Below are 27,912 nucleotides of genomic sequence, written 5' to 3'. Positions count from 1 at the left end.
TGCTGTCAGGACCGGCAGGGTCACCAGTAGCTGCAAGGCAAGGCTGAGTTTAGTCAAAGCGCCACCCATCGCGCAAAAAAAGTAAACGCTTACTGGGAAGGATGTTGGGGTATCTGTTCTTCTCTCTGTTTTCTTCCTTATTGGCCAGCTCAAAAGTTCCTGGTACGTGTCCGGACGGCAGTGACTAGAAGAAGCACAGGGTCAGCAATAAACGTGGGGAACCCAACACCGTGTTTACGTCACCTCCCGACTGAGCGCAGGAATCCAGAAATCTGGTCTCTGAGCACCTCCAGTGCTGGGCCCATCTCTCTGCTCCTGCCCGTGGAAGTTTCTGCCTCAGGCGCTGGGCCGGCACTGGGCAGAGATGTGATGGAGACACAGGCCTGCCTCTCCTTGGGCCCGCTGTCTAGTGGGGCCAGTGGAGGTGCAGATAACCTGATGACCCATAGCTGGACCCCGGAGTGCATTAAGGCAGGGGCTGGCCCGTGCACTGCCACCAAAGCCCCAGGACTCACAGTCCTGGTCCAGAGCAGGCCCTGCACAAGTACGTAGGAACTGGCCACGGCAGAGCTCTGATCCGGGAGCAAGGACCCAGATGCTGGGCTGAAGGACGAGTAGAGTGATGGCGAAGGACCGTCCTCGAGCCCTCACCTGCTGAGGACTTGGTGTGCTCTGAGGACAGGCACAGCTGTGGGGCTCCTTGAAAATGCAGCTCTCAGGCCACCCCAGGCCCGCACAGCAGCTGCCCACTTCCCCAGGTGCACGCACCACCCTAACCCTCCCTTTGTCTTAGAGGAGGAAAATGAGTATAGGGGCTCAGCTAGGCCCCTAAAGCTGACGTGTGGCACAGCAGGTGTCAGCCCAGCGTCCTGACTTCTAGTTCTTGCCACGACTCAGAGGCCCTTGGCTCTTGTTAGCACCAACTGTCTTCCTGTTTGCTCGCTGCTGGGGGGGCTCCATGCTCAGGGGGGCTCCTCGAAGTGCACAGTGGGAGAGAGCCTTCTGAACCCCCAAATCACATCCTTCAACATTCAGCCTGACCGTCAGAGGAACCAGGGGTCACTAGTGTTAAAATCTATCGAGTGTTTACGACGTGCCAGGCACTGAGGGAGGAGCTGGGTCACCTGCCTTCACAACTTACCTATTATCAGGTGACACCAGGATCACTCCCGTTTTGCAGATGAGGAAAGAGAACCCCAGGGTGGCTGCAGAATTGTCCAGAGTCACGTGCCTGGCACGTAGCAGGCAGTGGGAGGGCACGTGCAGCTGGCACCTGGGCCACGAGAAGGGCACTCGCTTCCTTAAGTGTAGGGACAAGCGAGGGCTTCCCTGCGTCCGGCTGTAGGTGCCCAGGAGACTGAGGCATAGCCTGGGATTGAAGCCAAGGCCCTGAGTCGGGTGTGCAGCCCATGGGGGCCCAGAGCCCCCTTGTCCCGGGTCGGGGGTTTCTCCATCACAGACCCAGCCCCGGCCAGCCCATGGCCTCTTTCCCCACCACACCCAGTGGCCACAGGCAGAGGCTCTGCCAGGGCCAGTGTGGAGGTCTGCCCGGCGGGCACCTGGGCAAGGCTGGTGGGCAGTTCTCCTCCAGACCAGCACCTCCTCCGCCGGGAGCTCTTCATCGAGCTGTCTTAACACTGAGTTTCTTGACCAAACCTCAACGTGAAATTTGTAGCAACATTCTAGAGCCTTCTCTTTTTCACCCCAAAGCTTTTCTGACCCCAGCACTGAAAACAAAAATGAGGCCTGAGACCATCGCGGGGGATGCATGACGTTGTGCGTTTGTCAAAACCCATAGAACGTGCAGCGCTGGACCCCTAACCCGGACTTTAGTTTGTAACAACGAGTCAATGTTGGCTCATCAGTTGTGACAAGTGTAACACACTCAGACAAGATGTTAATCATTGGGGAAACTGTGCAGGGAAAGATGGGAGATATGGGAACTTGGTACTTTCTGCACAATTTTTCTGTAAACCGAAATCTGCTCTAAAAAATACTCTATTTAAATTAATAAATTAACAGAACAAAACAAAATCAAGAAGCCTCCCTCTTCCTCTGAAAGTGAGGAAGGTGAAGGAGTGGCTGGAGGGGTCTGAGTGGTAAGGATGGACCTGCCACCCCCAGCCGTGTGGCCCCGGCAGCGACTGGAGAGCAGAACACGGAGATGGGGTGATGATCCTGACTCTGTGGGCGGCAGCACAGGAGTTCACAGTGGAGGCAAAGCACCCTGCTCCCCGAACTTCTACCCCATTTCCAAGCACACAGAATGACCACCCACACAGAGCAGGCCAGCACTTCCTCCTGCCGTCAGTCATGTCTGAGCTGCTCCAAAGGCACAGGGCTCATAAGAGAGCTCTGGGGCAGGCCGGGTGTGGCCTGCCATAGCTGGGTAACCCCTGCAGCGCCCCGAGTGAGCCGTGCAGCTAGCAGTTGGCTGATAACTACCTTGTGATCGATTGTCCGGTTACGTAAACTGGCTGAAGAGGGTTTGCTGGTTTGTTTGTTTGAGGTGACATTTTTAGGCACTGGGCTTAAAATAACCTGCTGGGACAAAGGCTCGTGGAAGAAGCTGTCTGGAGGGGGCCTTTTCCTCACCTGCAGGGACTTAACCGGGGGCCTGGAACAGACTCTGCTAGGTCAGCGTTCTACCATTGCGGGTGGAGACGGCAGACTGGACATTCACAGAAGTCGTCCTGAGAAGGACGGCAGCTCAGACTTCCCTCGTGCAGGAGCCGGGCTGAGCTGGGCACACACCTTACCTCTTTAACATGTTAAGACACTCCCATGGGGGCTGGGAGGGCCTCATTTCATACACGAGGCCACTGAGGCAGAGGTTAAGGATGTCGCCCGAGCCCTCCAGGCTGGTAAGAAGCAAATCTGGGGCAGGCGCCCAGGCAGCCCGTCTCCAGCATCCATGCCTTGATCACCCCACTGAACGGATCCCAGTGCCAGGCCCCCATTTACTTCGTCAAGTTCACGGCAGCTTCCACTGGCCATACACACAAGTCCCAACTCATTCGGATCGACGACTTTGAGGTTCATCCGTCTCCCTGCACAGTTCCTGGGAGAGGAGCTCAGGACAGAGGGTGAGTAAAGAAGAGGACGGGCGTCGAGGGCCCAGCTCGAGCGTGTCCACCAGTGGAGGCAAGAGCGGGCTGGTCACGGCAGCTGTGATGCTCTCATTAGAGCCTGCCCTTCACTTGAGAGAGGAGCAAACTGGGGTCCAGAGGGGGACGTGCAGCTGCCCTGGGTCCCCTGGAGCCAGGACCAGGCTCCATGCTGCTGGACTCGACCCCTCGACCCTCTCTCCCGGCCCTTCCCTGAGTGGAGGCCGTGGGCAGGAGGGCAGCTGGGAAGGTTGCTCGGTGGCAGGGGTGGGGAGAGCAGAGCAAGGCACTTGCTTTGGTTGGTACCCCAAAACCCAGGAATCAAGAAAAATCCCATTCAAATGCAACATCTAAAAAAATCTAAACGCAAGGGCTTCCCTGGTGGCGCAGTGGTTGAGAGTCCGCCTGCCGATGCAGGGGACACGGGTTCGTGCCCCGGTCCGGGAGGATCCCACATGCCGAGGAGCGGCTGGGCCTGTGAGCTGTGGCCGCTGAGCCTGCGCGTCCGGAGCCTGTGCTCCACAACGGGAGAGGCCACAGCAGTGAGAGGCCCGCGTACCGCAAAAAAAAAATAATAAAAAAGAAATAAAAAATCTAAACGCAAAAAAAAAAAAAAAATCCATGATAACCAAAATATCAAACTTTTAAATACCGTCAGGATGAGCAACAGTGTGTTGATAAGCCATGTCGGAGCCTGGGGCAACAGGAAACACCAGAGTGACCCTGTCTTTATTTACAGTTGTGCTGTTTTGTTCATCATGGATTGCTTGCATTAATTTTGATGATTTTTAAAAGCTGCATGAAAACAGAATTTATCCAGATGGCAGAGTGTTTTGGTGCCCCCTTAAATTTTGCACCTGGGACAAGTGCCTCACCTGCCCGACCCTCTTCCCGGGCCCTCGCTTTGGAGATGGTGGTACAGCCAGCGAGTTCTGACTCATCCCTCCCTCGGCAAGGGCAGTCACCAGCCTCCCCGTGGAGAAATACAAGTACAAGAGGAAACAGGACACGAATGGACGTGGGGGAAATGGTCCTGTAGCTGCCAACTTGGATAGTCATTTGGAAAATGGAGAATTAACTTCTCTTGTCAGGCTGAGAGACTGCAAAACAATACTGCTTGGAGCTGTCTTTCACTATGACCTAATAGCTCAGAAAAGGGGATACATTTGGAAACAATTAAAAGGAAGCGAGATAAAGGCAGGTGAGGCTTGTGTCAAAAGATAAACAAAAGCACGGGTCTAAATGCGCCATCACCCTGCCGCGCCCGCGTGGGTTTTGCTTCTGGATAAAAAGTCACTTGTCTGCAGCAGGAGTCATGCTGTCCTTAGATGTCACAATTGTACAACTCTTTGCTGTTTACCAAGTCAGAGCCTCATATTTGACCTGTGAGGTCATCAAGGCATCCTCCCACCCCTGCCCCTTCACAGATGACGGAAGCTGCGGCTTCCAGGAGAATAACTGATGGGCCGGGCGGGGCTGCGGTGCCACAGGCAGGGCCAGGACCAGGTGGCCCCCCTGCTGGAAACCCGTCCTCTTTCAAGCTCAACACCAGCGCACGGCTATATACGATATGAGGAAGATGCAGAAAAGAAAACTCAAAACACGATCAGAGATCAACACTGGACAGCCAAACCCGAGACCACACTTCCCAGTGCGTCTTGTCTGCCTGCCTGCGCGTCCAAGCATCTGTAACTATCTGTCTATCTATCTATCTATCTATCTATCTATCTATCTATCTAGCAGATTCACAATTCATGGAACATTAAATTAAAAAATGAGCAACACAAGGGGAGGTGTCATTAATGTACATTTGCATTTTTGTTGATAGTAGGATCGGTTTGCTACCATCGGGCTGGACCAGTTCGTCAAGTTCATCTTAGCTGTTGCCATCATTAAGTTCACCCAGAACAGCGGTAGCAGGATGAACACACTGACTTGGGCAGGATCAAAGGGCTGTCCAGGCAGAGCTAGTGTCCCCTCAAGGCAGCCCCTTGACTGTTTAATTGATGTTGTGCAGGATGGTTTGGGGGCTCCTTTGCTCTCAGCGTGAAATTGTTACCCTGTGGTCCACTCAGGCCCTGGTCTTGCACGTTTTCGAGATAACGGTGTTTCCGTCACACTTGACTTTTGAACACGGCACCCAGGGTGTCTGAGCTGCAAGGAGGTTCTGAACCTCTTTCTCAACCATCTCATAACTGGGAATGAGGGTTAGCGGAGGGTCATCACGGCAGAAACCAGGTTTCCCTGGAGCCCCATTTTTGGGACAGTGTCTCGATGGACGCCAGCATTCTGAGCCTTTGGGCTAATTTATCCTGAAACACGACATCCCACGACCCAGCGCCCTTCCACGTGACAAGAAAGAGGGGCCCCGAACTCACATTGAACTCCTCCCGAAACCTCTTGCAGTCATCCGCCGAGCGGACCCGGATCTCCTCCTCCAGGTGCCCCATGGGGATGGGAAAGTACTTCTTGGGCCCCGAGGGGGACCTGCTGAGAAGCATCACCCTTTGCTGCTCTGTGGGATTGACAGAAATACGGGGCTTATTAAGCCATATTCCCAGGTGGGTGACATTAACCAGACAGACAGACAACGTTCGTGGGGAAATGACACAGCTGGAGGGGGACGGTCGTCTCAGATCACGAGCAGCTGAAGCAAGGTCTGTCTCTTTTAACACACCCCGATCACTCACAGTGACAGACGGACGCCCCTCTGGCTGGCGTCCCCTGCTCTTACCAACCAGAGACGCCTCACCTTCCCAGCTCACTCGCCCACCAGCCACCTCTCCTTCCTCAAGGGATTCAGGTGGCTTCACACTCCAGCTCAACTGTCCAGGTTTGAAATGGAGCAGAATAACAATAGGTTTCTGGGCGCAAATTGGTAACAGGCTGGGAATCAGTTCCGGTATGAGTCTCCCGCAGCCTTGTCTTCTTTGTCACAACTAGTCCCGGTTACTCAAGTCCCATAAGCTCCAAGAGAAATAAGAGAAACCACTGCTGTTTTTTTCTCTTTTTTGGGGGGGGGAGGGGCTGGCGGCACTGAAAAGGAGAAGGGCCAGACTTCAAGGGTGTCCCCGGACAAGCTGCTTTCACAAATTCACAGTGAGACAGCAAGTGACACCCTGGCATGTGCTTCTCTTCCTAGGGAACTGAGCTGCTGTTCTCAACAAGGTCAACACTACTTTGCTGTCACTTGCAAAAGGGCCTGTCCCCACCTGCAGAGCTGTTCTGAAGGCCAGCCAAGAACTCCCTCCAGGGCTCATTCCTCCTGAGACAGTCACTCTAGGATGAGCAGGTGGCCTAACCAGCCCCAACTTCCTCCTCCCATCTGGGCTGTTGGGACGTGCAGGGCAGGGAGAAGGGGGCAGGAAGGTGGTGCCTGGATGCCACGTGTCATCATGAAACCAGGGTCACGGGTCTCCCAGCACGACAGAACTGCCCTCCTGGGTCTGGGTGAGGTCCTTTGCTGCCGATACTCTTTGTCGTGTGCCGGGTCGGTTTCGTAATTCATCTGAAGTCTGACGGCACCTCTGCTCCCGCAAACCACGGGACAACCAGGCAGCAAGCTGACTGCGGAAGCCGTAGTCACTGGTGTGAACAATAGTTTTCAAAGCCTCTGCCTCACATACCTTTCCTGGACATCTCAACGCGTGGGAAGAAAACCAATGTGCCTTTGTAAGCAGAATTTACAAGTTAGTAGCTGAATTCGGAACCTCAAAGAAAGGCAGGAAACTCCCCCTGAGCTACTCTGCGCCTCCCTGCTAAGCACGCTGGTACATCAACTCCCTTCTTTTCGCTGATGGGAAAACTGCGGATGCCAGGGTGGCCCTTTCGAGAACTGTAAATTGTGAGCCCACCTGTCTCAGCTTAGGACGATCTAAGACTGACTGATAAATTTTATATGTTGAAATCCTGGAAAAACGACAGGATATGAACAGTGTCTCCCCCAAAGCCACAAACTGAAATGCCTCAAACGTCTGTTTCACACCGGACAGAAAATGACAGTAGTTTTGAAACGGGGAAACTCCGGTTATAAAGGACGGCATGATACCGGGTAAAGCCAGATGAAAGTCGCAAAGCCGGAGGAGTCCATCGTTTAAGTGTTAAGGTGTTAGAAAGGCACGGCACCCCCAGGCCCGGCCCAGCCCGGCCCCCTACCTTGCTCTTCTAGGATTCCATTAGGCATCTTCTTGTCGTTGGAGCTGACCACTGCCTTCCTCTGCTTCCTGAACCTTAGAGACACAGACGCGTGAGGTGTCAGCACAGGGAGCTTGCTGAGAGTCCAGAGCCCCGGGGATAGCCACCAGGTGAGCCCCAGGGATACCCACCAGGTGAGCCGAGAGAAGCTGTTCCTGCTGTTCATGGCTGAGCCCCTGCCCTGGCGCCTTGGCCCCGGCCCTGCCCTGGCCCCTTGGCCCCGCCCCTGCTCTGCCCTCTGCCACCCGGCCAGCCCCCGCCTGCTCATCTGCAGTGACAGCCTCTCGCATCATTTCCTCCCCAGCAGGTGTGGGTGAGCCAGCGCCCGGACACTCCTACCTGAAGAAGTAGGCTGCAAGGAACAGGAACAGCAGCAAGGGGAGCAGCAGCCAGGCCAGCAGGGGCTGGGGCGCGCCGGGGGCCGGAGGGCCGGGGGCCGGAGCGCCTGGGGGCAGAAGCAGGTCCCCGTCAGGACCCGAGGCACAAGGGGAAGCGGGCTCTGGGCAAGGAAAGGTTCCCAACACCAGACCTCGCAGTTTGCAAAGTGGCCCTCCCACCAGCCCCCCTTCCCTGATGCCAGACCCCACTTTAGAGGTCACCAATTCGTCCCCCCCATCCCAGCGGCCCAGGACACCAGAACCCTCCTTTACAGTTTACAAACTCCCTTCGTCAACAGTCCTTCTTCCTGGACACCAAAACCTCACTTCACAGTTTGCAAAGTAGTCACTCCCTCTCAACCCTTCTTCCCTGACACGAGAACCCCACTTTACAGTTTGCAAACTCCCTCCTTCATCTGCCCTTCTTCCCGGACCCCACTTTACAGTTTGCAACTCAGTCCACCATCCTGGTCCACTGGGTCCACAAAGGCCCCTCTACTTAGATGAGCAGCGTTGACACCAAGAAGAAGCTGAGCTGAGGATGTGATGACCTGACGTGTCCAAGGCCCCCTGCTGCTGGGTAGTGAAGGCCCAGACCCCCGTGTGACCTGTTTCCCCAGGTCCCAGGGCACCTGTCCCTCCCACTAACGGGAGGTGGAGGAGGGTGGGAGTGTAGATGCCCTGCTGCTCTGTCCCAGGACAGTGGCCCGTGGTCGCATGGTGACCCGGCCTCCCGGAGCCGTGAGCTGCCGACCTCACCCGCCCAGAGGAAAGCTGCTGACCAGGCACCACCCGTGCTCCCCTTTCATCTGTCTTTCCTGGACCAGAAGGTGCCACGTCCCTGGACCCAACGTGGCTGCCCAGGGCCTGGCCCGCAAGCCCGAACTCCAGGGGGCTCTGGTGGCCCGGCCGCCACCCTCAGAGCCCACCCCTCCCCCAGTGTTCTGACTCAGCTCCTGTCCCCTCAGACTGCCCTGCGGCGCCCTCCTCTCCAAAGCGTCCTCGCCCGCCAAGGAGCACCTCAAAGGCCCCTCGTCCACGAAGCCCACGCAGCTCCCCTCCAGTGGATCCCAGAGGGGCTCTGTGTGCCTATAGCACACAGCCTATTCTCCAGGGGGAACAGGCCCGGGGGGCCCGCCTTCACCCCCGTTTCAGTGGAAGCCCCTAGAAGGCATGACTGGACCGTCATCGCTCTGACTCACAGAAGCACCAACAGGGCCCCGCAGCCCCCCGTCTCGCACCCCTCCCCACGTATCCCAAAGGTGTAACGGGTATCTCACCCCTGGGCCGGGAGCTCTGCCGCCGGGGCCCTGCGCTGACGCCAGCACCCTGTGGGTGGTCAGTGCTACATTCCTAATAAACGAAGGACTCTTACAGACCTGAGTGACTGCTAGACGTGGAAGTATTAAAACCTGAGGACAGCGGTGAGGAGGTGACCTCAGCCACCGTAAACCTGGCCAACCTACGACACGCCCCCGCTCCAGGCTGCCCCATGCCTCTGCCACCCGAGCTAGTGATGTTCAGGGACCACCGCAGCTGTGCTGGGAGGCTGGGGATGCCAGGCTGAGATCTCTGCTCAGTCCCTCCCTGGGAGCCCCTCCGCTACAGAGGCTCCTCCCCGACCCTAGGAGCCGACCTACCTGCAGCTCCTTGGAGCACCCCCGAACCCTGCCAGGGCCTTGGAGCAACTCAAGCCCAGACTGATGGGGGAGACGCCTGCTACCAATGGGCAGAGCTGGGCCCAGCCCCAGAGAGGCCACTCAGCTCCATCCCTGCCCATCCAGATGCAGCCGCAGAGCCTGGCAGGTGCCCTTCTGCTCTCCCGGGGCGTCCCTTCTGTCGAACTCCCCACTTCTGCATTTGCTCAGCTTAACCTTGGCAGTGACTGACGGGCCAGCTCGTAGGTCCGAGGGCTGGATGGGCCTAGCTGAACGTGCAGGCCTGCCGGGAGCTTCAGGTGGGCACCGGGATCACAGACAGCCCACCCCTGGGGCCGTCAGGGGCTCCAGGGTCCAGCCTCCGCTTTCATGCTGCCCGGAGTCAAGGCTGCAGTTACAGACGTGGGCAATTCCACGGCACACCCTCAAGGACCAAGGCGGAATGACCCAAGGCCCCCAGAAAGGGGCCGTGTACCCGGACAGAAGCGATGGGCCACAGGGACAAATGGGTTCCCCTGCTCGGGGTCTCTGTCAGTTGTCAGCAGCCGCCTCTGTTATGGAAGATGGAGGTCAGGCAGGAACAGTCAAGGACCAGCAGGCCCCGTGAGGCTCCGGGAACTGGCGGGGTGTCCATGCCCTGTCCGCGGGGCTGGCTGCGTCTTAGCCCCAGCTCACGGGGGCCAAGGAGAGGTGCACGTGGCGTGCTCAGTTCTTCCAATTTACCGAAGGAAGAAATCTATATTTTTACGTAAAAATTATCTGATTTTTAAATATTGGTAAGCAATTCAACCCAAATACAATTTTGAAAACGAATGTGGGTCGGAAAAACCCTCCGCAGGCTGGGCTGTGTTCCCGGGCACCAATGGGCTCCCGATGGGAAGTCAGGGTGATGACTAAGAGGAAATTCAAGTCTCTTTCTGTTTTCATTTCACGGTGATGTGACTCAGACTGGGTGGGGCTGAGGGTCACGGCTGGGGAGCAGAGCGGGGCTCTCCTGGAGGTAAGTACCCCGGTGGTCCACTCAGAGCAGCCTTCTCCCCAAATCTCCTCCAATTCTATGCAGCCAATGCTCCAGGTCAGGTGCGCATGGATGTTCGTGCAAATTTATGCCCATGCACGCCTGAGAAGTGTGCACACGTGTGTGTCGGCTTACATGGAATCTGGTCTTGGAATTTGAAAGTCAGGGGCTGCCGTGTGAGTCCTGACCTCAGTCATGCACCTGCACGCTTAAACTTGTGCGGCTCGCCCGCTGTGCTGGACGGCCCTGTGAGGTGAGGGTGGGCAGCAGGGGGTGGGGAGGCCCCTTGGTTCCCCCCTCAGCCCTAAAGAGTTCTGTGTAAGGCCTTGACAAAGGGACCCCCCCTTCTGGGGTCCCCTCTTGTAGGAAGGGGGGTACTGGATGATGTTCCTCCAATGCGGATCTGCCCTGCCTTGGGGGTCCCTGGGGGAGGGAAGAGTTGGGGCAGGGGTGGGAGAGAAGAGGAGGGAGGGGAAGAAGGTGGCAGAGCAGCTGTGTTCTGGTTGGGGGGCGGGCAAGGTCCCTGCAGGACCCGCTGTTTACCAGCAGAGGGCGCTTTAAAAGTCTGCTCCCACCCTGTACCTCCTGCGTTTTGCTGGGTTCTGGTCGATAGGAGCAACACAGGGATCCAGGCCTGCTGCAAAATGTTCAGACCAAACACAGAACAGTCACGGGCAAGGGCCATCCCTTCTTGTTCCCAGAGTTACACGCTGTTAAACCCATGCGGTGTATCTGCCCTGACATTTTCCCTACACGTTTACATTCATAAACCTACAGGTTCGCTGATAACTGGAGGCCTAACGACTCTCTCATCACATCTAAGACTCCATGGATCGTAAGATGTGCTATTACTTTATGAACCACTAAGAAAGGAAAAAAGATATTAAGGCACACTTCAGGATACAGTGATGTGAAATGTGGGGGGAAAAAAAACAGATGAAATACGGTATCTGGCAGCTCTGCGACTTGCCTTTCTTGGGTCGTCTGTCTTGGAGAGTTTCAGTGTCAGCACACAGGAGCCTCTTCATTTTGTTTAACTGCCCCTTGAATTTCCACTTTTTGGATAAACCAAGAGTGGGATGGACACTTAGGTTGTTTCCAACTTTCTGGCTATTACCTACAATTCTGCAGCTCATGTTGACATCTTTGTGTATCTCACAAGGGTTTCTGTAGGCGAGCTCCTGGAAGTATTCTGTCCACACACGTTAAACTGTAATCGAAACTGCCAACTGCCAATGTTTCCACCTTCTACGCTCACCTGGAGTGTACGATGGAACCTGTTTCTCCCAGATATTAGTAATTCTTTTAATTTCTGTCAATCTGATAAGTAAAATAATACCAGTTAAATTTGCATTTCCCTAATTTCTAGACGGTTAGGTGCCTTTTCATGATTCACAAACATACTTAATTAGATACTCATATTTTGCCTGGTCAAATTTTTTACCGTTTTTCTACTGTCTTTTTTTGTTTCTTGTTAATGTTTAGGAATCCTTCATATAATCTGGACAATACCATTTTGCTGTACAATTTATAGATATTTACCTTCAACTACTTGTGTAAAATAATGTCTCCTGATGATTATTTAATATTTTGTTCAGTGAGCAAATGAAATGATTCCCGGTTATTTTGGAACACACTGGCAAAGCACTGTGATCATCCCAAGCGATGCTTCATCCTTCTTTTGGGGAACAGATGAAGTTTCAAAGGGCACCTCACACGGTCGGTCAGGTGTCCTCCGGAATTCTAGGCCACAGGAGCCCATCTACTTACATAACAGGGGCCCTGAGCCAGATGGTTTCCCTCTTGGAAGTGACCAGAAGCCACTGCCATGCCTGCAGAGGCTGCAACAGGTGACTTTCACATTCGTTCTGGTGGGCACCGGGTCACACAGCCGTCCCGCTTCCTGTAAGGACACCTGACAGCCACAGCCGATTATCAGCCAGGCATTTTATTTTTAGGTGAACCCAGGAGTGGGGAGCCCGTCACCCTGACAGTGACCACAGCACCACCTGCAGGTGCCTTCACACAGCTGCAGCGTTTCTTCCCCACTTTTGGGCAAAGGATGCTCTCCGCCTGGTTGAATGTTTTGTTACATGTTCCTGCAGGTGTTGGGCACTGGGCCAGCCAGAGGCCAGCTCCCCTCCGCCCATCCCAGGGAAGCACCGTCCTGAGCATCCCGGGCTGCAGTGCTCCACCAAGGACCCGGCACCCAGAGGGCCGGCTTGAGACGAGGCAGCGTGACGAGCACAGTTTCTATTCACTGGGGCTTCTGGTCTTTCTTTTCCGTGGTTTTGAATTCCTCTGGGGTTTCCATGTGAAGAGGGTGCTGCTCAGTGCAGAAGATGGCCAGGAGCCTAGAAGGGCTCTCCTGGCTGGGTGCTCAGGCCAGCAGGGAGCCTCACTTGTCCCTGCTCTTAGGGGCTTGAGTAGGATGTTTGTCCAGGGTTAGGAAATCATGCAAAGCCCTCGGGCTGGATGGGGATTGAACTCTTGACCCCAGGCTGAATAGTGTCAACTCTAATCACCTTGGCCAACTTTCTCCTGGAGGGAAGTTGATAATTTTTGTTCTCCCGAAGGTCTGTGATGAGCAAGTTGTGAGGCTTCATGTGTCAACTCGACTGGCCACAGAGCGCCCAGATATTGGGTCAACGTATCTGAGTAAGCTGGGTGTTTCTACAGGGAGGCCATGTGGATGAGATCCGGCATCTGAGCTGGTATTCTGAGAAAAGCAGATTGCCCTCTGCACTGGGGGTTGGGCCACATCCAATCAGCTGAAGGTCCGAATAGAACAAAAAGCCGGAGCCTCCCACGAGTAAGAGGGAATTCTTCCTGCCTGACTGCCTTCCAACTGGGGCGTCGCTCCTTCTGTTTCTACGGCAGCCTGCCCGTCTTCAGGCGGAGACTGAAGACTGGCAGTTTCCACAGGAAGACTGGCACCCTGGCTCTGCAGTCATGTAAGCCAATCCCTCATAATAAATATACATATAATTATATATCTTATTGATTCTGTTTCTCTGAAGAACCCTGACCAATACACCAAGTGATCCCTATCAGAGAATTCCTTGAGTTTTATGTCTGGGAGTCTTGGGGGAAGGAGGGGATGGGGATGGAGCAGCAGGTGTGGGAACTGGCAACAGGTCTGGGTGCAGAGCGGAGGTCCAGTCCCTGCTGGTTACAGGCTCCTGCTGGCCCTGCCATGGGATGGAGCTGGCAGACACAGACAGGCCGACAAGTCTACCAGGGAGGCATGGCGGTGCCCAGGAAATCCATATCAACTCCTCGGGGACCTGGAACCCACCCAGCTGGGCCTCCCTCTGTATCAGGCACATGTCCAAGAAGAAGACACCAAAAGATACTGAACAGCCGACTCTCGGTTAAGAGTCTGGCCGGATGACCTATGACATAACTGTCCCGCTAAAAACGGCCAGTGTTGAGGAGTCCTCCACACCCCAGCACGGTTATCTCTCTTAATCCTCACAGCACTGCTAAGAAGTGGGTACTATTATCACCGCCATCTACAACTGGGGATACTGGGCACAGAGAGGGTCAGCGACTTACTCAAGGTCACTCAGCCACTAAGCTGCAGAGCTAGATGTGAACACAGGCGGGCGATTCAGGGGCATCTGCTCTTGCTTCTCTTCTCTCCCTCTCCTCTTCTTTTAACTTTGCATTTACATTGTTTTATGGAGGTAAAGTTTCCAAGCTCTAAAACACACCCATTTTAAGCATACGACTCAATGACTTTCAATGAATTCACAGAGCTGTGCCGCCATCCCCACAATCCATCACCTCCGCTTCTCCATCAACCCACTAAGACCCCTCCTGCCATGTGTGCTCACTCCCCGTCCTGCGCCCAGCCCCAGTGATCTGCCTGTCCCGGGCGCTTCACATACGTGGAAAATACAACACGTGCTCTTCCCTGTCTGGTCACCTCGCATGTTTCTGAGACCCACCCATATTGTCTCATGTATCAGGCATTCCTTTTCCTTTTCTCCTTTTTAACTTTCAAAGTATAAAAACAGTGAGAGACTAGAGTAACGAACCCCCACGTATCTGCCCCCTGACATTCTTGGATCAACTGTGTGCGTCTGTGGCCTGCCCCGCTATGCATTCTTTTCCAAGTCACTCCTAGATATCTTGTCGTTTCAGTTGTCAACATTCGAGTATGCGTCTCTAAAAGGTACGGACTCATGTTTTAAAATAAACCTAACTACTACACCAATATCTCGCCCCACAATATGAATTTCTTAATGAATGGCATCAACTGTCACGCCAGCATTTAAATATCCCCCACTGACTCATCCATGTTTGTTCAGGGCTGCTTTGAGTTGGGTTCAGCACAACGGGGGCCATCCTGCCCTCCGTCCCACCAAGCTGACACGGGCTCTCAGCCCAGGGCAGGGGTGGGAGCTTATGTCCGCTGCCTCCCGAGTGCTCAGCTTTGCTCCAGTCAAATACGGAGCAACTGCTCTCCTAGCCAGTCTGCCCTACAGACGTGCAGGGTCAGAAGCACACTTCCCACGCACCTGCCCATCACCCCGCAAGGCCATGAGGAGGCGGGGCAGTGGGCAGTGTGGGCAGGAGGGCAGGGAGGAAGAGGCGGGGGGCCCTTACCTGCGGTCGTGGAGGTCCAGTTGCTCTGCGCGGTGGTGGTCTCGTTGCCCTTGAAGGCCTTGGCGAGGGGCAGGCTAACACCGGCCAGCAGGAGCGGACAGAAGGGCTCCATGGCAACCCTGCAAGAGGCAGAACGGGCTCAGAGGGCTCGCCCGCCACCCACCTGGGGATGGCCAGCCTCCACCGAGGCGGGAAACTCAGAAGACACAGAGGACTCGGGAAGAAAAACAGTGGGCCGGGGATCGGGGTGACAGTGGGGACCCTTTGGGAGCGTGGCTTTGTCAGTCTGCGGTGGGGGGAGGTCTTGTACTGGCACGATTTCTACCTGCACTTGGGAAGTAGCCCCACCTTAGAACAAGCCAGGTTAGTAGCGCCATAACCACCCGCAGGTTACAAAAGCTCCTGCTGTTTTTGTTTGTTTGTCTGTTTCGGGAGGGAGAGAAGAGGCCAAGGACGTGGAGGTGCCGGGGGAGAATAAACTCTTAAAACATCGCGAGGTCTGCGATTCCGAGAGGCAGCTTCACAGACCCTGCAAGAGGCCCGGTCACCTTGGCTTGAGGATTGCCGACGACAGTAACTTGCTGAACGTATAGGAACATTTCGCTGTGCCCGTGGTGACACGGTGGAGTAGTTCCGTGTTGCATCACAGCAGCCCAGAGATGCATCCGCGCCCTCGGTTACGTGGCCTGTGGTCACAGGGCTGGGGGGCTGGAAGGGGGGTCCAGCCACCTGCACAGGGTCCCCCTTTGCTGTCCCTCGGCCACAACCACAACTACACACCGGCCCTTATTCCGGGTGCCGGCCTTGAGTACCTCCTACCGGAGCTACAGGAAAAGGTCCCCGAAAAACTCCAGGCCCTGGCCGTCCACCTGTCCCACACTCCGGAGCCTGATTAACTGTCGTGAAGCTCAGCTCAGTCCCCTGCCTCGTGAGGTGTGAACAGCGACTTGGGGATGAAGAGCTGGCGTCACGTCACTGCTCCTCTGAGCCAAGCACTTTGCCGGCAGCTTTCCTGTATCACCCCGTGTAATCTTCACGACTCCGGGCTGATATCAGGCCTTGCATCTGGACTCTGCTCCGGTCTGAGCTCTCAGGGGAAGCAGAGGGAAGCCCCCTCCTGGAGGAGGGGTCACGGTCAGCTCATCTCTGACAGACCCACTTGGGCACCTCGGGGATGGGGGAAGGTATTTATTGGGTGGATGGGCAGACGTGCTGGGCAAACCCAGACTGCAACGCGGCTCGACAGAGAAAAAGGCTCTTTCGCCCAGGAGACCTGCAGGCGGTCACCTGGGACCCCCTACTCAGTGCTCCGTTTCGGCAAAGACACCATAAATCCTTGGGAATCATGATAGTGACCTCTTGGTGGTACAGAAACCCCTCCCGAGGGCTCCCTGCAGCTGAAGGTGGGCAGTGGCACCTGCCGGGTGGGATCTGGTGCTGATGATGCAGGTGTGTCCTCCCTCCTGGGCGCCCTCCTCCGTTTCCATCCACGAGCCCTGTCCACAGTCAGCCTGGGCGCCCGGCCCTACAGATGGCACGTTCCTGCAAGAAGCCTCCCTCGGGAATACGAATGGACCAAAGCCAAGAAACACTTGTAATTAGAGAAGGCTCCGAATGAACGCAAAAAACCAATCATTTTCTAGCAATCACCACTATTAAAATGAAACCATTCTGAGCACAGTATGACAATTATCCCAGAACAACTACCACAGTCATGATCAACACTTTTAGTTCCTTCTTCTTTTTTGTTTCCAAGATATATTTTAGATTTACTAAGTGAGCCATACATGCAAAATAGCTCTCGCTCTGTGAGCACCTACTGTACGCTACCCCCTTTCTATGGGTATCACCCTCACAGAAATCCCTCCAGGACGGAGCAACTGAGGCCCCACGGGGCAGCTGGTCCATATCCAGTCCAGAGGAAACTCAGGAGCCGCTATTCCAATCCTGGGCCGCTGGAGACGAAAGCCCTCAACCCCTGACAGGCACTCTGCATACACTGCCTTAAAAAGTTGTTATTGAGCACTCTTATGATACTCTTAATATATGGATAAAGAAGATGTAGTACATATATACAATGGAATACTACTCCTTTCTAGAACGAAATAATGCCATTTGCAGAAATATGGATGGATCTAGAGATTATCATATTAAGTGAAGTAAGTCAGACAGAGAAAGACAGATATCACATGATATCACTTATATGTGGAATCTAACAAAATGATACAAACGAACTTATTACAAAAGAGAAACAGACTCACAGACATAAAAAAACAAACTCGTGGTTACCAAAGGTGATAGTGGAGGTGGGGAGGGATAAATTAGGAATTTGGGATTAGCAGATACACACCACTATATGTAAAATAGATAAACAACAAGGACCTACTGTATAGCACAGGGAACGCTACCCAATATCTTGTAATATCCTATAATGGAAAAGGATCTGAAAAAAGTGTATGTAAAATATATAAATATAAAAATATACATAAAACTGAATCTCATATATATAAGAATACATATATAACTGAATCATTTTGCTGTACTTTGCTGTACACTTGAAACTAACACAATATTGTAAATTAACTATACTTCAATAAAAATGAGAAAAGGAAATGAGATCACTAAAAAAATATATTTGAGTAAATTGTAGTGTAATTTATTAGAAGGTATTAATTGGTTTAATACAACCCAGAGAGGCAGAATTCCTAGGTGGAACATTTTTCTCTTCCATGCATTAATTTAAAAACTCTCCTTTCCAAATGTTCAACAATCTAAAGGGAGGCCAGACAAGACCAGCTTATCAGGAATCAGACACCATGAGTTCTGCAAGGGCCTCCTGGAGCAGCAGGTGATTTGCCTGGTGTGACCAGCAGAGGGCACTAAATGTTGCAGAATTCAAACCCAGCCCACCACCTAGAGTCCCTTAATCATATCACTTAAGAGGCCAATGACAGCTTGCCAGTCCCTGGCCATTCACCCTCAAAGGGTTTGCACAAGCTACCCGATAAACACAGACACGAATCAGTACAAAAATAATGCTTCAAACAGTAATTAAATCTATACTGACTTTGAGTGATCCGTATTTAATCAGTGCTTGTGCGCTCACCAAGCGTGAAGTACTGTGGGGCATAAAGCACGTTGCTCTCCAAACCTGAGATTATCAAAACAGATGATTTCCAACAAAGCAGACTTTATTTTTACACCTTCAAAAGTCAGCCAGCTATACATTTGATTAAAATTGTCTTTTTCTAAACTCCATTTGATGCCTTTTCAATACTATTCTTTAGGAAATGGCTCTGGGGCAGGCAGCCCGCTTGGTCCTGGAGATGCAAAGATGAACACAGACCTGTCCCTGCCCTAAAGCAGCCCTCCTGAGCTGGAAGGACGAGTGGCAAACAGCTACCCCTAAGACACCCACTCTCATGCTCTGGAGACGTGGGGCCACAGCACCAAGGAAGGAAGATGGGGGCGGTGATTCACCTGGGAGGTCAGCAGGGCTCCCCAGGGGTGGAGGGCTAAGCGGTCCCTCCAGGACACAGAGGGGACGGACAGGGGCTTGAGGGAGACGACAGCACCACCTACTGTCCAGACAGTGGACGGTTTATTCTGCTGGACTTCTGGTACGTGAAGGTAGCAGGGATGAGCGAGGCAGAAAGATGGGGCTGAGTTGAGAAGGCCCTTGAGTGCCATGGTAAAGCGTTTGGTTTGGTATTAAAGGCTCATTTTCCATCAACAACCTAGACTATCAGAGCCCCCTCACAGTACAGTGTTTAGGACTCGGTGCTTTCAATGTTGGGGCCCAGGTTCAGTCCGTGGTTGGGGAACTAAGATCCCACAAGCCTGGAGGTGCAGCCACAAATAAATAAATAAAACCCCCCAAAACCAAAACAACCTCTGCCGAAAACCTACATTATTCGAACCACTGGGGGCATTAAACAAAGACGCCAATTCCTGGGCCTAATCCAGATTCCGGATGTTGGAAACCCAAATACATGGGCGGTGACGGGTTTTACACAGACCGAAGCTGAGAACCTTGGCTCTGAGCGACGAACCGCCATGAAGTTTCGAGTGACTGGAAGCCATCAGGAGCCACTGTTAAGATGGGGAGGGAAGCGGGGGGTGATGTAGCCTTTGCTGCCTCAGGATGGTCCCGGAGCATGGGCTTCACCTGGGAGCTGGTTCGGAATGCAGGATCCAAGGTCCCACCCAGACCTCTCACCCTCTCGGAAGGTCCCTAGGTGGTTCCTATGTGCGTTACAATTTGAGATGTGCTGGTCTAGGCAATAGGTGGAGTAGGTCTGGACTAAAGCAGGACCATGGGAATGGAAGGGAGGCAGCATGTGAGGGGGGTTTCAAGGGTGGAATCCACGTGGATGGTAATCAGCTAGACGTGGTGAAGAGTCGGGTGTCAGAGGCGCTGGGATTTCCATATTGGGAGCTGGATGGGAGGGGACATCATTCATCAGCTGAGACGGGGGAGTGGGGCCCCGCTTTGGGGGGCTCCTATGACGTGTGACAGGCTAGCTGAGCTTCCTCCCCCACCCTCACCGAAATCCCACGGGAAATGTCCTGCTGTCCTTGCAGCGGGACGACAAGTTGTATTTCAGGGGGCTGTGGGCCATTCTAGTGGAGACCACCAAGAGGAGGGGGGTCTGGGGATTGGCTGGGAGGGGTGGGCTTGAGTTCACTCCAAGGGTAAGTGGGAGGGAGACAGGTGAGGATTGAGGTGCTTGGCTCAGGGACGGGAAGGGGAACTGGGCGGGAGACCGGGCAGTGGCAGCTGGGGGACAGAAGCAGATGGAGGTGGAACCAGAGCAGGAGAGGGCTTCTCCCGCCCCCTGCCCACTCCCCCCAGCCCTGGCTCACAAGCTTCCCCTCACGCGCGACCCCATCTCTCCTTTCCCTTGACTTGTCCCTTCAGCTTCTGAGGTCCAGCAAGTCTGAGACCGACGCTTGCTCCCTGGGGTCCTACCACCCGGTGTGAGTTACAGTCATTTGGGTGTTGGGTGACCCAAGCAGACCGGGTACCGTCCCAGCCACCCCAGACGATTGGGATCTTCAGCGCTTTGAGGGCTGGCGCCTTCCCTGAGCCGGTGTCTTTGAGGAGGGGCTGCCTGGCTGACCCCTCCTGCCCAGTGGGGCCTGGAAGTGCCCTTTCCAAGTAGCCCTGGGTGTCCTGGCAGACTGAACCAGACTGCCCCCTGCGTCCCCAAGAGGGTAGTGTTTTCCTTCTGCAGCTCCAGCCCCTCCCAGGTGGTTCTTCTGTTCTCGATTACATTGATAAAACACACGAGGCTCCTTCACAAAGGAGCAGATGAGGATTTGGGAGCCATCGTGCTGGAGATATAAAGCCATTGCACTTAGAGCCCTCAGAATGGGCGCCGTATACTTCCTCATCCAAATCAGGACCCTTCTGAGAGTGAAGGAGGGGCTAAAACAACTAAAGCTATATGCTTTCTAAAATAATTATTGAAGAGCATTTTGGTCTTATTAAAATGGGAAACTATTAAGGAGTTCTGTTCAAAAACTATTTTTTAAACTTAAGAAAAAATTCTAGACGACAAAATTAACATATCAATGCACATTACAGCAATATTTGGGGGGGAACAACCTTTTTATATTGTCTTTATGAAAATAAAATAAAAACATGAACAGAATATTTATTCTCAGTACATGTCCACCTGCTCCAATAAATTTCTTAGCCTTGTCTGTTCTTAGTATGTTTCACTTTTAATATATTCTTCAGTATCCTTAATATTTAATTTCTTCATGAAATTGCCTGTAATTTTTTTCAAAATAGCATCTTGTGAGCTCTCATCACTGAATTTGTTTATCCCTTCCTTGCTTTTGTAGGAATTTTTATGTCTTCCTGTTCATAAACTATGTTTTTAATACTTGTAATTCTATAAAAGTCTCAAAGCTGCGAGTTTTTGCTTTTGTTTTGTTCTGTGGTTGTGTTTTTTGGTGTTCTGTTTGTTGATGGCTACTATTAAATATTTCCAACTAATTTATAACAGAATGAAGCCAACATTTAGGGCCTCATTTAGAGAAAAGTTCACCGTCTTTGGACTCTCAGATTGATTTACAAAGTAATTCTTTGACGGCCTAAACATTTCTGAAATATGACGCTGAACAGAGAAGGGAGAATGCATGCTATCAGCCGAAGTATTTTAGAAAATTCAACATCGGCTTCATTACCAAACATTTTTAGTTCAATTACTCTTGTAGTTATCGCCATTTATAAAGTCTGACGTCCTCAGCTTCCATTTTAACGGACAGAACATCCCGTTGGTTTGGACACAGTTATAAATTATTTGTATACCACAATCAATTCTGAGGGTGATACACTTACCACAAACATTTATATTATCCTACAAAACAAATAACTGTATCATAGATGTTGAATTCTTTCATCAAATTTGCAGTAACATCAGCAATCACGTCAGGTGCTTATCTTTGACGGAGCAAATTTTCAAGTTGTGGTTGGATTCCGTGAAATGGAAAAACCACTGAACTAAGATTGGAATTAACTGATTTTCTGTTTGAAAATCACTATTTGACAATGACTCTGATCTCAAACTGGCCTCGTTTGATGGTTTGTGAGGTTCATCTGCTACGGAAGCGTTAACACCTATCACTTCACCTTCAGTAAGTGCACAATGACACTTGGAGCTGAAAACAGGCAAAATTAACGGAGAAGAGCCGTTTGATCTAAATGAAAAGTCATGCTTTGCGGGGCACTACGTCCTGCATCTTCTATCCGTCATCCTCAGGCACAGAGCTCCTAAAACAGCTGCTAAGTAGATGCGGATGCAGCAGTGCCTTGGGACTCAGGGAAAGGATAGTGATAAATGGTTCTCCACTGACCCTCCACTCAGCAGGGTAGATGACAGAGGAGAAGGTGGCCAACTCCAAGGGCCCCCCGCTGGGGTGAACCTCAGACCACGCTGCTTCCACCCACCTGGGATGAGACGTGGAGATGCCTACAGACAGGGATGAGTGGACTAAACCTCGGTGGCTAGGTTTACACACACGTCTGATTTCAAAGGCATGAGTTTACTGGCTCGTTGTGTGAACCCTGTAAACCTGCAACGATCTGTTGGGCTGATTATTTGTTCATTTGTTCTTTCCTCTTTCAGTGATATTTACCGAGTCGACTGTTTGCCAAAGTCTGCAGAGACAAGGGAACAAATCAAGCACCGCCTTTTCCTCCCTCAGAGCTCATATTTCAGCAGGAGACAGGAAATAACTAAATAATGACAGTGCAACTCTGACGTGCCAGGAGGGGGCCACACACTGTGAGGTGGCAGCACCTGGCGGGGACACCTACCCTGTGCAGGGAGGTCTGAAAAGCCGCCCGGGGAGAGGGGCGTCTTCTCAATGAGGAGTCAACCGGTCCACGGTGGGAAGTGGGAGGAGAAAGCAGGGGGGCCCCCCATGCAGAGAACGTGGTCCTTAGGAAGCCCCAGGACCTGCCCAGGATAAGGAAGCCCGAGGGTCTCTCCTGGCAACGCTGAGGAGGGTTACCTTAAAGACATCCAGGAAAAGCTTTCCAGCAGGACTGTAGTAAAGCTCACTCCACTGGGCAGAATGACTCCTGCCTCGGGGCTTCCTGAGGGCGGAGCTGCTCTCATGCCTGCGTCCATCTGGCACAGGGGAGATGCTCAGGGAACGTGGTGGAAGGAAATAAACCCCTTAGGCAAAGCAGAGCAGGTTCCTGTCCCTCTTCTACTGGGACTGAAGGCCCAACTGCGTTTAGTGTCTCTCTGTCTCTGTATCTCTGTTGCTCTCACCCTCTCTCTCTTTCTCTCCTCTCCTGCCCCCACCCGGATGAAGGTCTTTGCCAGGCCACGTCACCTCTCTGACCTTCCTTCCCAATTAGTAAAACAAGAGGATCCAATGAGATAATAACTGTGAGTGAATCTTGTTAACTCATCGGCCTGGGCTGGTTATTGGAACTACCGGGGCACCACGCGTGCTGCAGGGAGACTTTAAACTCAGCAAAGTGACGGCTACTATTTCCCGAGAAGACCTCCGCCCCATCACTCCCCCTGGAAGCAGCCAGGGCAGTGGGTACAGCCTGGGGCAGGGAAAGCAGCTGCTATTTCCACGACAGAGCCCGCTGGCCCGGAGCCTGGATGCCCACTCACTCTGTGGTCCTCGTCAAGAATGTCTGTGGAGGTCGTGCTCTCCTGGGATGGTCTTTGTCGAGGGAGATAAGCTCCCTGTTGTCCCACAAAAGAACCATTTCTCTGCAAACAAGCTTCAGAAACAGCTTGGACAGATCCAGCTGTTGCCACACTGATGTCCAGGAACCACCCATGCACGTAGGTGGGGCAAGGCGCCGGCAGCCCCTGAGCCCAAGCGCGTGCGCCCAGCCCCGCCATGCAGGGGCCTTAGCCAGCCCATAATCAGAGTCCCAAGTCGGCCCCAACCCGGACACATGGCTTCTCCCGCTTGTCCCCCTGGGCTTTAGTGACGGGTCTCTCAGCTGTGCTGGGAGCTGCGGGCCAGGAGCAGAAGCGGTGCGAGCCTCCTCCAGCTAGGCACAGCCCATGCCCCTTGTCACCTACCCAGGCGGGGCGGAGCCAGGGCCAAGGGCACTGTGTCCCGTTCTCCCCAATCTTTCCTGGGGAACGCCAGTCACAGTGACCTTCAGAGGCAGCTGGAGAAAGGAGAAGGTGGAAGAGCTCAGGGTGGGCGACTCTGCCTGCTCAGGCGGTGGGCTCAGGTCCCAGAGTGGCTGCGTGTGTCCTCCCGGGGCGAGGCCTCCAGGCTCCACAAAGACCCCCCCACATACACAACCCCGGCCCGGAGGCAGGCAGAGCCGTGCAGATCCTTCATCTAACTGCAGACAGAAACGGTTCCTCACCTCCCCTGAGCACCGTGGCTTAGAACGTCTGCCACCCGCCCTCTCTGGAAGGTTCTGAGGATAATGGATGAGACAGGCTGGGGAAGCTCAGTGCTCTCTAGGAACCCAACCCATGCTCCTCTGGTCTCCAGAGCAGAGGCAAGCTGCCAGGCCCCTGGCCAAAGTCCGACAGAACCACCCGATGGCCTCCCTCTGCCTGCCCGGCTCTCCCTGCGGGAGGCTCGGGGTACACACGCCCTTTGCCCCCAGGCCTCTCGGCCTCTTCGCTCCTGCCGGAAGAAGTCAGGCCCCTCGGCAGCCTCCCGCGGCTGTCAACCCCTGTCATCTCAGCCGGCCAGGTCTGCCCGACTGGAGGGGGCATCTCTGGCGCAGGCGAGGGGCTCTCTCTGCAGCTGCTTATCCAGGCCCTCAGTGGAGGGCAAGAGGAAAGAGAAAGGCCAGCCATCGGCCCCTCTCAGGTGACCCCAAACTGCTTTACGTACCCTTCAACGCCACGTGTGCGCAAAGCCTGGCGGGTGGTATGCGCGGACGGAGAGTTTCACACGCTCCCAGGCCTGCAGTTACGCACACGCTGCCCGCACCCTTCCGGGCGAGGGAGCAAAGCGAAGGCCAGGAGGACGAGCCTTCTGCCTGCTGACGAATCCCGAGGGCAGAAAGGCAGCTTCAACCAGGAAGATCACACATGGTACCTCAATGATCCCAGAAAGCCAACAAGCACTGCTGTTCACCTACAGTCGGGGTTACCGCTCGACACCCGTGGGGTGCGGGTCGGTGAGAGATGAACCTGGGGCTCCGGGCATCCCTCCATCCCTCAGGCCCCTGAGAAAGGACTGTGCTTGGAAAACCACCACCAGGAGCACAGACAGACAGCGGGTTTCCTCAACTGCTCGCCTGGGAAACAGACAGGACAGGGCAGCACCAGTTTTCTGAAATGACCCCTAATAAGACAAGTCAAGCCCTTTCTGCCTGCCGGGCACAGAGCTGAGCCCCTCCCAGCTTCCTGATAAACCCTTGAGAAAGCAGGGACCGATACGTGCCTTGGGGCCTTGATTACCTAGGTATCTGGTATCTGATCCCACCACGCCTGTCTTCTAGAAAATCAGGACAATATTACCCACGGGGCAAAATTATTACTTTTCTATGCATTGGGGAAGAATAAAAAGAAGAAGAAAGATGTATTTTCACGGTAAAGGAGAAACAAGCCCAGACCTTTCCCAAGCTTCGGGGGTGAATATACTTACACATGAGAGATTTCAATAACAATTGTAAGACCCCCTAAAGCAGGAAAATGTGCGGACTCAGCAAGTTCCCCTGTATCCACAGCCATCCCGCCTTTTCAGAGAAGGCTTTGCTTGTTAAAAAGGAAAAGATGCAAAAGGGTACTTTTCATCATAGCTGCTGAAGGTTGGAACTTAATTGCTTTTGGACAAAGGTAACTGCACAGGTCTAAATGTCAAACCCCTGAAACATCATTAAAAGGAGACTAGCAAGGAAGTCCATGTGTTAGGAGAGAAAAAGGGGGAAGACAGCCAGGGGGAAATGAAGGAGGCAAGCCTGGGCAGCTCGGCCAGGCAGGGCCTGCGTCGCCCGTCGTGTCCCCCAGGGTCCCCTCGTCTGAACCTCCCCTGACAGCCGCCCAGAGAGGCGGGCACCACCGCTGCCTCGGACAGACAAGGACAAGGGAGGTCAGAGGGTGAGTTGCTGGCCACCACCCAGGCTGTCAGGGCAGAGAGCACTGGGGGAATGAGGGTGCCCTGTCCGCAGCCTGAGGCACGTCCTGGGCTCAGCGAATCCCCGAGACAAGAGAACTAGAGAACTCAGCTCAAGGAGAGGCTGGGTCCTGAGTGAGAGGACGCAGCGTGGGGAGACGGGTGTGAGGAAAGCAGACGTCACGGCCACCGTTAGGTGATGTTACTTGGCCTCAGAATAATGGATACCACAGTCTTTTACCAAATTTGAGGCCACGAGTTCTCAATCCATTAGGAAAAATGGCCCTTCCGCAGAGCTAACTAAATTCTCTCCCTTTTAATTGGGGGAAATATCGATACAATAAAATCAGCTGATGTAATAGCATCTGAAAATGTATCTTGCCATTTGATGACAAAGTGATATGTTTAGGAGACAGAGTGCTGCCTGCTTTTAGGAGCAGAAGGGGCCTCTCTGCTCTCCTCTGCTCTCCACTATCGAAGGTTTGCGTCAAGCTCACCGAGGTCCACGGGCCTCACAAAGAAAAGTAGATCCTGAAAACTGCGAGCAATGAGCACGTCGACCTATCGTCCAAACTCTCTGCGTGGTTACTTTTCATCGCTATCCTCAGAGGAATGACTGGAGGGACTCTGAGAGCTCTCACCTCAGAGAGAAGACGGGCCGTGTGCTTAATTCAAGGACAAGTGAGTCCTCGAAATGGAGCCCGGATGGACGGGTGTGGGTCAGCCCTCAGACACGGCCCCATGGGCTCCGGGCTTGGGCCACGCGTGCTGTCTCTGAGGTTCTCCGGGGCTCTCTGCTGTCTGGCAGGAAGGTCTCTGAGCAGAGCCACCCTGGACCAGTGGGGGTGAGAAGTGAGGGCAGCTCGAGTCTGTGCAGCCTCCCACCTCCCAAGGCCTCGGCGGCCAGCCTGGAGGGCGGCTTACAGCGTCCCAACCAGGCCGGTTCTAACCACAAACGGCAGAGACATGAAGACACTTGGTGTGTGGGACACAGTGGGGCCAGAGCCGGAAAGGAAGTTGCCCTCCCCTGTGAACACCATGGGGACAGGCCCAGTGGACAGGCCCAGGCTGGCCATCCCAGCTCCCGGAGGCCCTCAGTCCCCACACCCGGCGCGGGACTCTGGCAGTCGCCCGCTCCCACGGGGCGCACACGCTCGTGTACTGCACGGCATGTGGGGCTCGGCTTTCCCCCCGCAGGCCTCTTCCTCCCCACTTCTCTGCGCTCCCGAAGGGCAGTTTCCAAAGTGTAAAGATGCGCTATGAGGCTGTGGGCAGCGTGGGCAGGTGAGAGGTTTGTCGCAGGTGCAGGGAGGTGGCGCTGGGGATGCTGAGTTGCAAAAGGAGTGTGCAGAGCTGCGGGCACCCTGCTGCGTGGGGTGTTCCCTGTCACTAAGGCTACAGCAAAGCAGTCTGCCGACCTTTCCACCCTTGGGAGTTTTGGGGGCTTTCCTTGCTGGGGCCCCTCGATTCCCACCCCTGTCTGTAAACACACACCCACCTGCAGCCCATTCATGCCCAACCCAGAGTTCACGATTTACCACCACTGGGGAAGCCCAGAGAACTCACGGCCACAGGGCAGGTGAGAGGCACCCCCTGCAGGCCGGCACACTGCAAATCCACACAAAGGGCACATGTTGCCGTGAGTGGGACACGCCACAGCAGAGGGCCAGCAGGCCGGCCGCAACGCAGCAACTTACTTTCACATATTTTATCTGCGAGGCCCTTTGGCTAAATGATGGGTCCGGTATGATGAGTAATTCAGGGCCGCTGGGACTGCTCGTCATGAGCGGGCAGTGACACAGCCACGCTGGGTGGCTTCCAGGTTTAAAAGCCCCGCACACGGGAGAGGATAGGGTCCTGATGTCTCGGTGGAGCTCGGTGTGTCTGGAAGACAGCAGCGCCCATGCAAGGAATGGGAAGGATCGGAAATGTGTGCCAGATAAAGCGCGGAGCACCCCGATATCAGCGCGCCCCGAGTATTTCACGGGGATACTTATACTCATCCGCTGTTTACTGGGAACTCACATCTCGCTGGGCTTCCTTTGGCTGGTTTTAATTTGCTCTATCTGGTTCCCCTATCAGAGGGTGTCAGGGTCGTGGTCTGTAACTCGCTGGAAGGAGGGGCGTCTAGCCCAGAGAACAGAGAGGAGCTCTATGGAGAAAGTGACCTCGGGGAGGAGCTGGCTTGGAGGAGGGGTGGGACAGTGCCTTCAGGGTCAAGTCTGCAGCCCTGTGGGCCACCCGGCAGGTCACGTCCATCAGGCAGGTGTGACGCTCCGAGGGGGTTCTGGCTGGAGGTGGAGCTTGGGAGCTGCCAGCAGGCAGGTGACCTTGGCAATGGCTAAGGACCTGAGAAAAGCAAA

General features: G+C 54.0%; 1 protein-coding gene across 1 annotated transcript in view; it reads right to left on the bottom strand.

Annotated features, from left to right (window-relative positions):
* The window catches only part of PTPRE (protein tyrosine phosphatase receptor type E), a 50,288-nt gene extending 27,709 nt beyond the window's left edge, over positions 1-22,579 (bottom strand). Inside the window, exons 1-6 of the mRNA XM_082674116.1 lie at positions 22,496-22,579; positions 14,969-15,087; positions 7,641-7,746; positions 7,263-7,336; positions 5,486-5,622; positions 94-184 (exon numbers count right to left, since the gene is read on the bottom strand). Of these exons, the coding sequence (XP_082530242.1) occupies positions 94-184; positions 5,486-5,622; positions 7,263-7,336; positions 7,641-7,746; positions 14,969-15,087; positions 22,496-22,506 (538 nt within the window). The 5' untranslated portion in view covers positions 22,507-22,579. The remainder of the gene's footprint in view (positions 1-93; positions 185-5,485; positions 5,623-7,262; positions 7,337-7,640; positions 7,747-14,968; positions 15,088-22,495) is intronic.
* Between the last annotated feature and the right edge of the window lie 5,333 nt (positions 22,580-27,912).

The sequence above is a fragment of the Grampus griseus genome (assembly GCF_964374135.1).
Source record: "Grampus griseus genome assembly, chromosome: 16".
Classification (NCBI taxonomy): Eukaryota; Metazoa; Chordata; class Mammalia; order Artiodactyla; family Delphinidae; genus Grampus; species Grampus griseus.
This window is presented reverse-complemented; position numbering and strand designations above follow the sequence as displayed.